This window comes from Pelophylax lessonae (assembly GCF_965119305.1).
Source record: "Pelophylax lessonae genome assembly, chromosome: 4".
Taxonomy (NCBI): Eukaryota; Metazoa; Chordata; class Amphibia; order Anura; family Ranidae; genus Pelophylax; species Pelophylax lessonae.
In genome coordinates, this window is record NC_138771.1 from 265,221,890 (window position 1) to 265,232,118 (window position 10,229).

General features: G+C 42.6%; 1 protein-coding gene across 1 annotated transcript in view; it reads right to left on the reverse strand.

Annotated features, from left to right (window-relative positions):
- NUP107 (nucleoporin 107) overlaps positions 1 to 5,564 on the reverse strand; it is a 116,117-nt gene extending 110,553 nt beyond the window's left edge. Inside the window, exon 1 of the mRNA XM_082252760.1 lies at positions 5,519 to 5,564. Coding sequence (XP_082108886.1) covers positions 5,519 to 5,526 — 8 coding nt within the window. The 5' untranslated portion in view covers positions 5,527 to 5,564. The remainder of the gene's footprint in view (positions 1 to 5,518) is intronic.
- Between the last annotated feature and the right edge of the window lie 4,665 nt (positions 5,565 to 10,229).

Below are 10,229 nucleotides of genomic sequence, written 5' to 3' on the forward strand. Positions count from 1 at the left end.
GAAGAAAACAAAGGTACATCATTTGGCGGTGAGACAGTACTACTAGTCAATGCGAAAAAACTTTACAAGATTCTTCACTAGCTAAAAAAAAAAAGGCCCAGAGTATGCATTGCGAGTACACACCGAAGAAAGAATAAAAAAAGAAGAGGGGGGGCTCCCAACTCCCAGGAGGGCTGGAAACCAGAAAAGAAATGGAAGAGGCATAGGAGGGCCACCAACTGATGTAGAACTAGGCCTAAAAAGGGAAAAGAAAATGGGGAGGAGGGAGCCAAGAAGGGAAGGAGGGAAAGGGAACTTGCCTGGGGAGAAGAGAAAAGGAGGTGGGAAGTGTCCTGTGTGAGTCAATCCATGGTGCTTTAATTCATTTTTAATATTCAAAGCGACTCCCGCCCCAACCTGTCTCCATGCTTTATTTTGCTGATAAATCACTTTGAAAAACACCCCCCTAGCATTTATAGCCACGGTCATCTTATGTAGGGGCAGATGATTCATGTAGCGTTTACTTCCTGGAATCCATCTGCCCTTAGCTGAAAAAAAAAAAACCTCCTCCCCTCTTAACCACTTGCCGACTGGCGCAAGTACATATACTGCGGCGGTCAGCCCCGTGCAGGCAAAGTGACGTATGGGTACATCACTCACCTGCGAGCCAATAGGGGGCGAGCGAGCACCGCCGGAGGCGCGCTCCCGCCCCTGCACGTTCATGGGCATCCCCGCGCGAGTTACCGGTGGCTCCGATGTCCGTCGGTCACTCACGAGAGGGAGAAAGGCAGACGGCTGATGTAAACAAAGCCGTCTGTCATTCTCCCTGATGTAACAGCAGAGATCATACGATCCTGCTATGTAGGATCGTATGTCTCTGTGGTTACATCAAAAGCCACACCCCTTGACAGTTAGAAGCACGCCCCTAGGGACACACTTAACCCCTTGCTCTCTAAAAAAAAAAAAAAAAAAAAAAAAAAAAAAGAACCCCTTCCCTGCCAGTGTAATTTTTACAGTAACAGTGCATATGTATAGCACTGATTACTGAAGTAATGTCACTGGTCCCCCCCAAAAGTGTCAAAAATGTCAGTCAAGGGTCCGATCTGTCCGCCGCATTGCCGCAATCCCGCAAAAAAAACAAAAAAAAAAAAAACGCAGATCACCGCCATTACTAGTTAAAAGAAAAAAAACAATAAAAATTACATAAATCTTTCCCGTAGTCAGTAAACGCAATAACTTTTGCGCAAACCAATCAAAATATGCTTTTTGCGATTTTTTTTCACCAAAAATATGTAGCAGAAAACAAATTGGCCTAAAATGTTAAAAAAATTTGATTTTTACATTTTTTGGGGGGGAATTTCATATAAAATAAAATGTGAAAAATATTGTTATTTTTTCAAAATTGTTGCTTTTTTTTTTGTTTATAGCGCAAAAAGTAAAAGTCCCACAGGTGATCAAATACCACCAAAATAATGCTGTTTGTGGGAAAAAAAAGGACGTCAATTTCATTTGGGTACAGCGTCGTACGACCGCGCAATTGTCCGTTAAATTCACGCAGTACCGAATCGCAAAATAGGCCCTGGTCATTGAGCGCCCCTGGTCATTGAGCAGCCAAATCCTCCGGGGCTTAAGTGGTTAAAGACTCCTGGGATGCATGGTATCATTTGCCTAGACCTGGAAACAAGGATATAACAAAAAAATGTTTAAAAATTAAATAAAAAGTAAATCAAGTAAATGTTATATAATTTCATATCTAGTTACTAATGCTAGCAGCATAAGGATTAAAAATAGCCAATGTTGATTGAGAGAATGAAGTTCTGTTTTAAAGAAGTCTCCACTGCTGTTTAACAAAAAGAAATATAAATTACTGCACACGATATTTGGGGATGTAAACTAAAGATTTCCTTGGTAGTTCTAGCTGTTGCCAGATATAATTTCTTATACTGCCCCATAATATTCAAAGCTCTCTTCTCTATAACATTACCCAGTGTACTAAAGTTCCTCAAAGTAAAAAAAAAAAAAAAAAGTTAAATTAAGGCTTGCTAACACTTGTGTTGTCTGTCAAAAGCGATCAGTGGTCGATTCGTTTTCACAAGGGAGAAGGGGCAAGGGGGCAGCTGACAGGAATTCAGGAGCTGCCTCAGAATCGGATCGCACAGTGGTTCACACTTGTGCGATCCGATCCTGTGCGAACTGTCAGATCGCACTGCGATATGCGATCAAACTGGGGGTGTCGTTAACCTTTAGTTGACACCCCCTGCGTATCGCATATGGCAGTGTGAACTGCCAGATGTGCGGATGCGATGCGGGATCACGCTGCATATTCGCAGCGTTCCCGCATCGCACAAATGTGAACCAAGCCTTAATCACTGTATGTTAATCACATATGGATGTTTTTGTTTTTTTTTGTTTTTTGTGAACTTTGTAAGTTAATGTTCTGTTTTATGTATAAAAAAATTCAATAAACAGACAAAAAAAAAAAAAAAGAAATTGACCATGTTCAAATCAACGCGACACCGACTTTGAGGTGCCGCTTCGATTTGAAAAAGTAGTTCCTGCACTACTTTTGGCGATTTTGGGTGCGACTTTCATAGACATCTGTGTGAGAAGCCACACAGAGGTCTTCAAAGTTGCACTGACATGCGGCTTTGCAATTGTGTGATTTCAGATGAAGTCAAACAATTTCAAAGCAGCATTTATTGTGAATGAGGGCTGATTGTGGTGCCTGGCTCCTCAAAGGGTGGGCACAGCCCCTTTTCGGTAGTAAAAGTGAAGGGGCAGCTCTTCAGCATTTGGATCACTTTTACAAAAAAGCTGATTGCTGCCTTAGAAAAAACAAAAAAAAATAAAATACAATGGTACCATGCTTACAACTGCACCTATGAGCTTGTTTTAGCCACTTGAAGTCCAAGCCATTTATATAGGCCATCTGGATGGCTAGTGGTTAACCACTTGCAAACCGCTAACTAAATATATCTCATTAGCTGTCATAGCCCCAGGATCTTTTTTTTGTTTGGTTAGGCAGCTGGCTTTCAGATAAAAATGATCCCGGTGGAAGATTCTTATAGGTGGTGGGAGAGGCGAGCCCTCCTCTGAAAAATCTAAACAGTCAGGCCTCTATCACACGGCCGCTGCGATTTTTTCTTCCGCTCCGGCACTTTTTTTTTCACGGACACGGATGACACTTGTGTCATCCACTCCGTATGTCTGCATATCATTCCATCCGTTTGGGAATGATATACGGACATAATGCATGTCTATGGGGATTGCGGATGTAAGCGGATGACACCGTTGACATCCGATTTTGCATCCGTTCCATTTTTTAAACTGAAGAAAAATAGGGTTCTGTTCTGTTCCAAAAAACGGAACAGAACTGAAAGGACGCAAATCAGATGTCAGCGGATGGTCATCTGCTGACATCCGCAATCCCATTGACATGCATTATATCCGTATATCACCCGCAAACGGATGGGGTAATATACGGACATACAGAACGCCCGTGTGAAAGAGGCCTTACCCTTTAAAAAACATTAAAAGTGTCACCTATGGAGATTTTTAAGTACTGTAGTTTGTCTATTCCAAGAGCGTGTGCAATTTTAAAGCGCGACACGTTAGGTATCTATTTACTTGGCATAACATCATGTTTCATATAACACAAAAAAAATTGGGCTAACTTTACGGTTTCATTTTTTTTTTTTAAGTATGTTTTTTTTTTTTTTTTTAAAAGACCGATGCGAAAATACAGCGCGACATAAAATATTGCAACAACTGCCATTTTATTCTCTAGGGGCCTAAAAAATGAGATATATATATATATATATATATATATATATATATATATATATATATATATATATATATATATATATATATATATATATATATATATTTTGGGAGATTCTAAGTAATTTTCTAGCAAAAAATACAGATTTTTTTTACTTGTTAACAAATGTCAGAAAAAGCCAGGGTCAGCAAGTAGTTTAAGGCTAGGTTTCCACTAGTGCGGCTACGAAGTCGTGCTACTTCTAGCACGACTTCGTAGCAAAAGTAAACCGCGGCTTCAGTTAGACTTGTCCCTCATATATAGAGGGAAGTCGCGCTCAAAAGTAGTACACGATTTACTTTTGAGGTCGCGGCAACTGAAGCCGCGGCAGTGGAAACGTGCCCCATTGAAAACAATGGGTTTTGACTTGCTGTGCGACTTGACATGTGTCAAGTCGCACCGCAAGTCGCACTAGTGGAAACCGAGCCTAAAGCAGTTGTAAACTGCTGAAAAAAAAAACCTGCAAGACAATGCCATAATGTACTAGCATGGATTGCATACTAGCACAATATGAAATAGTTACCTTAGAACGAAGCCCTCCCAGCAGCGACTGGTCACCACTGAGAGGGCCAATATGTTCCCCCGGTCTTTCTTCTGGGTTCGTGGCAGGTGCCCTCGGTTCCAGCAAGAAGCTCTGGCACGGTATGCTGGACCTTTAGAAGGCATGCGCTGCTGACGTCAGCAGCTGCATATCTCCTAAACCGTGCATGTTTAGGAGATATTAATTTAACATACAAGTAAGTCTTATTATACGCTTACCTTTAGCCCCCGTTCACACTGGGGCGACCTGTCAGGCGACCTGGTCGCCTGACATACAGAAGCTGTGGACCCGTTCTAATAGGAGCGACACAAGTCGCTCCGACTTAGAAAAAGGGTCCGGAGCTTCTTTGGGGCGACCTGCATAGACTTCAATGTTATGAAGTCCGTGCCGGCCGCTCCGAGGTCGCGGTGCGAGCAGCGCGCCGCGACCTGTGTGGTCGCCCGGGGAAGTCGGATCGCCCCAGTGTGAACAGGGCCTTACGGAAAAAAAAAAAAGCTTTAAAGAGCAACACAGGTTATGGCATCGATGTCCTGCCACACAAATAAATGGGCTATATAGGGTGACTGCGGGATGATCAAAAAAAAAAAAAAACCACACATAATTCGCCCAATCTTCACATTCAAGGATGGTGGGAACTCCCTGCTGCGCTATCGTATTCTGGTAGGGGGTCTCGTCCGCTGGCAGAATACACTGATCAGCACTGTGGATGATTCGCTGCAAGCACTGATTGAATATAAATATACCGACAATCCCATTCAGGAAGAATCCATCACAAGATAAACTCCTCCTAAGCGGTAACTGCTATACATGGATCGAAATCCAACTGGTCCCTGCTGAACCGGGTGAATTTTGGATCTGCGTATGGCCAGCCTAAGTGAGACTGATAAACAATGTCCTCACTGCCACAGAAAAGTCAGCATGGTCGGCTGCAGAGCATTACACAGGAATTGGTACACTGACCACCGTACACACAATCTGTGAATGAATGCATGCCTGAGAGTAGCTCATTGGGTGACAGGTTCCCATTTATAGGTTCCAAATAGCCCCTATACTTATGTAATGATATTCTGTACATTAGCACGCGCCTATAAACAGAGATGTCCATACAGGGAAAACACATGGCGCCCTTGGTGTACACTGTAATTAGGACATTGATAATAAATCTCCCAGCTTACCTCTCCATGTTGGTACGCACACACTTCCCGCCTGACGTCAGCTGACATCCCCTCCGCACAGACAGCCAATGAGTATATCTGACCTCGGAAACTATCGCAGGCTGAAGGTCACGTTTCCGGCTTCCTCCCACCCCCATTCCGCCATCTTTGTTCATGGAATGTTGCCATCACATGAATAGTTCACTTCTGCGTCTAGACAGCTCCGACAATGTATCGCCTGAACAGTCATACGCTGAGGTGGCCAGAATAATTGTAACACAGTTAGTGAAGAAAAACATAACTGATAATGTTAACACTAAAGTGATAAAATAAGGCCTGAAATGTATATACAGGGAACACAGCACCTTACCTGGATGATATTAGCCAGATTTTGATTATGCTTTAAAGGTTACCTCCAAATGTTAGAAGTTAATAAAGTGGGACCACCTACATATTCAGAGCAACAAAAAGTGAATGTGGCTAAATTGAACTGGATGCTGGGCATGCCCTAAAGGAGCGCAGTAAGGCTGGGTTCACACTGATGCCAACTGGATTCTCATGACAGGAAATTGTGACTGGCCTTCAAGGGGGTCCTGTGCGTCTCTGACTCCATTTCAGGTCTGAATTGAGGCAAAAATTCAGGCCTGATTCGTCTCTGAATCAGAGGACGCACCGGACCCCTGCTGTGAGCCACGTCCGCACTAAATGTGAACCCAGCCTTAAAGTGGTTCTAAGCCCTGATTCACATTGACTGCAAGTGAAATCGCACGATTTCAAAGCCACGTGTCAGTGCGAGTTTGAAGACATCTGTGAGGCTTCAAGTACAGATTTCAATTCAAGTCGCACCCAAAATTGTCAGAAGTGGTGCATCTACTACTTTTTTTAAATCGATGCGGCACCACAAAGTCAGCCAATTTGAACAGTGCAATTGCCAGAAATAGAATGCGACTTGCCATGCGATTTGACCTGACGTTCCAATGTGAACGGGGGCTAAAGGCAGAATGCCTTTTTTTACCTTAATGCGTTCTATGCATTGACCACTTCAGCCCCGGAAGATTTTACCCCCTTCCTGACCAGGCCCTATTTTGCGATTCGGCACTGCGTTATTTTAACGGACAATTGCGCGGTCGTGCAAAGCTGTTCCCAAACAAAATTTACGACCTTTTTTACCCACAAATATAGCCTTCTTTTGGTGGTATTTGATCACCTGTGCAATTTTTAATTTTTGGCTATAAACAAAAAAAGAACGACAATTATGAACAAAAAAAACAATATTTTTCACTTTCTGCTATATAACATTCCCAAAAAAAAAAATGATTAAAAAATCAAAATTTTTCAACATTTTAGGCCAATTTGCTTTCTGCTACATATTTTTGGTAAAAAAAATCACAATACGCGTATTTTGATTGGTTTGCGCAAAAGTTATCACGTTTACTAACTATGGGAAAGATTTATGTCATTTTTATTGTTTTTTTTTTTTTTTTTACTCGTAATGGCGGCGATCTGCGATTTTTTGCAGGATTGCAACATTGTGGCGGACAGATCAGACCCCTAACTGACATTTTTTACACTTTTGGGGGGACCAGTGACATTACTACAGTAATCAGTGCTAAAAATATGCACTGTTACTGTAATAATGACAGTGGCAGGGAAGGGGTTAACCCAATGGGTGATCAATGGGTTAAATGTATGTCTCATGCTTACTGACGTCTGTGACAGAGACAGAGATCGCAGGTTCAGCTATGCTGAATCCTGTGATCTCCTCCTGTCTGTCACTGAGAAGATCCACCTGCTTTGTTTACATAAGCAGGCGGGTCTTCTCACAGTTTCCCCAACAATCGGGAAAAGGAGGCGGCAATCTCCGCCACTTCTCCTCCAGCCCGACTCCCGCTGTGTCTAAATGCAGCGGGAGCACGCCTCTGGCGGCGCACGCGTTGCCGAAATCACTAGGAGTCCAGCGATGTAGGTCTACAATGCTGGACCCAGGGGAGCCGCACTGCCACAGTGGGATTACTGTGAGCAGTCGGCAAGTGGTTAAAGTGTTACTAAACCCAGGACCCTGCATTCACTATATCTGGTCTCCCACAGTACACAGAACATGGAAATGCTATATATTTTTTTTTTTTTTTGTAAATATAAACTACTAAATACCTTTTCTCATCAGTAGTATATAGCAATCTTGTGACTTCTATCAGTATCTGGCCAAAAATTGTTAAAGCTTGTAGGAGGAGTTTTCATACTCCTCTGAATGTCCTATAAGGCTGCCTTACCCTCTGTCTGGACAGTGCTGATTGGCCTTGTGCTGATCACATGCGCCCTCTCCCCCAAAAAAAAACTGTTTAACAATACACATCAAAACACTGAGCATGTGCCGAATGCCTCCATGGCTCTCTGCTATCAGCAGATGGATTGAGGACAGTAAAAGAAAGGGAGGATCATAGAAGACAGGATCAAACAGCCTTTTTACACAATGTGGAAGATTCACCCCTTAGGTTCCACAGTGAGTATAACAAGCATGCTTTACTGCATTTACACACTGATTTTACTGTTGTGGATTTAGTAACACTTTAAGGTAAAAACCTTCTGTGTACAGTCCCTCCCCCTTAGGCCTCCTGTACACTGCTGCTGAAGAACGGACGTTTAGGAGCAGTTGGGCGTTTTTCAGAAGTCCCTGAACTCTCCTCTTTGTTATCTTATCTGTCCATGTACACTGAGACATTTATAGTCTTTTAGAGGCAGTTGAGTTTAGTGGCATTTTTTTTTACAGCAAAAAAATGCGTTCAGACAAAGGTTTATTTGCATTTGAAATGCCAAATGCTTGTAACAGCGTGTAAGCGCGTCTAACCGCGGTAACTCACGTTCATAAGCGTTTCATTTATAGGTGTTTTCAATGGGGATACATTTCTGACCATTTTACAATGTAAAAACGCTTCTAAATGCAAACGCTGCAAAACGGACGTTTTTAACCGTCGGTTTACTAGCTGTCAAGTTCCAGCGTTCAGGAGAGGTTTTCAAACGTCCCGTGTACATGAAGCCTTATGATCAGATCCGCCTGTCAGTTTTTTAGGCAGACCTGATCGAATCCTCCATGCATCCCTATGGGGCAGCGGATGTCAGCGGAGACACCCGCTGCTATCCGATCCAATCCTGTCTGTGAAATCCGGATGGATGGAAACCCTATTTTCCATTCGTCCAGCAGATAGGATGGGATCGGATGAGAACGGACAGGCGGTCTGTTCTCATCCAATTCCCCCATAGAGGACAGCAGGGATCTGACAGCTCCGTCTGTGCACACAGAACGGAGACGGAGCTGTCATCCGCCTTCTCAGCGGGGATCAGCAGATCGATCCCACGCTGAGCAGAACGGCTCCGTCGATGGAACGGACCCGTGTGAAAGGGGGTCTTATACTTACCTGAGCCAGATCTTGATCCAGTGATGTGCATGAGAGCTCTTTACCTCCTCATTGGCTCAGACACAGCAGGATTTGCTGGTGGGAGCAGGTGGCGAGGCTGAGCAGCACTCGATGGGGTTGATTTACTAAAACTGGAGCACTCAGAATCTGGTGCAGCCCGGCATGGTAGTCAATCAGCTTCTAACGTTCACTTGTTCAATTAGACCAAAAAACCTAGAAGCTGATTTCTGGTTTATGTGCAAAGCTGCACCAGATTTTTCACTTTCCAGCTTTAGTAAATCAACCCCTGTGCGTCTTATTTTGAACAGGAGATATTTATTTACTCCATATATCTTATATATAAAAAAAAAAAATCTTTATACTATGTGGAACCCGGGAATGATTTTTGGAAGCAGTACCTATTCAGTGCTTTTAACAAATTATCATAATGGCTAGACATGTTGTAGAACTGGTTGTTCTTACTTAAGAACCCCTGGTATGTATTGTATAGGGGAATCTTTATTCCTTTATCTGGTTACATTTGCTCTCCTCTTGCACTCTGGTGGGTAGTAGCTATATCTTTCTCTTAAATCCAAGTTTTTTCCTCTTGTTCACGTTTACATTAATACATATGTTTAACATATATTATCACTTGTTTTGTTCCTGCATTCGCCCCCAAGGGGAATTTGGTGGGGTGTACTCTTTATCTGGTGGAGCAACTCTCATCAGGGTGGGCTCTCTACTGTCATGCAAGTACCATTTACCAAGTATGTTGTAAGAAATGCTAATTATTACAATTTGTATAAGGATTATTTGTATTGTAGGATGAGTTGGTTCTCTTTAAGATCCATGCTCCTGAAGAAGCGGCATATAACTGCGAAACATGTCGGGCTGGACCATGCTGTATCCATCTACTCTATTACTTTTACGGAATGAACCTCTTTTGCATTTATACCAATGTCATTATGATTACTATTTGCGTGTATTGTTTTTATTTGTGGATTGTAAATTAATAAAAGTTTAACCTTTTTATATTAGAATATATTTTCTTTTGTTTTTGTACCATTAAAATCTCATGACCCCCCTCTTTCCTCCCTATCCCTCTTTCCTCCTTCCCTTTTCCTTCCCCCCTCCACCCTCCCCTTTGCCTTTTTCCCATTGACTTGGCAAACAAGGCTTTCCTGGTATTTAATTGAGTGGGATGTGGGTACCTTATAGTTAACAATATCTACACATTAACACAATTGCCCTTTTCTCTACATCTGTTTTCATCCACTTCGGTTTTTTTTTTTAACGGATGAAAGCCCTATTTTTCATCCATTAAAAAAACAAATCGGATG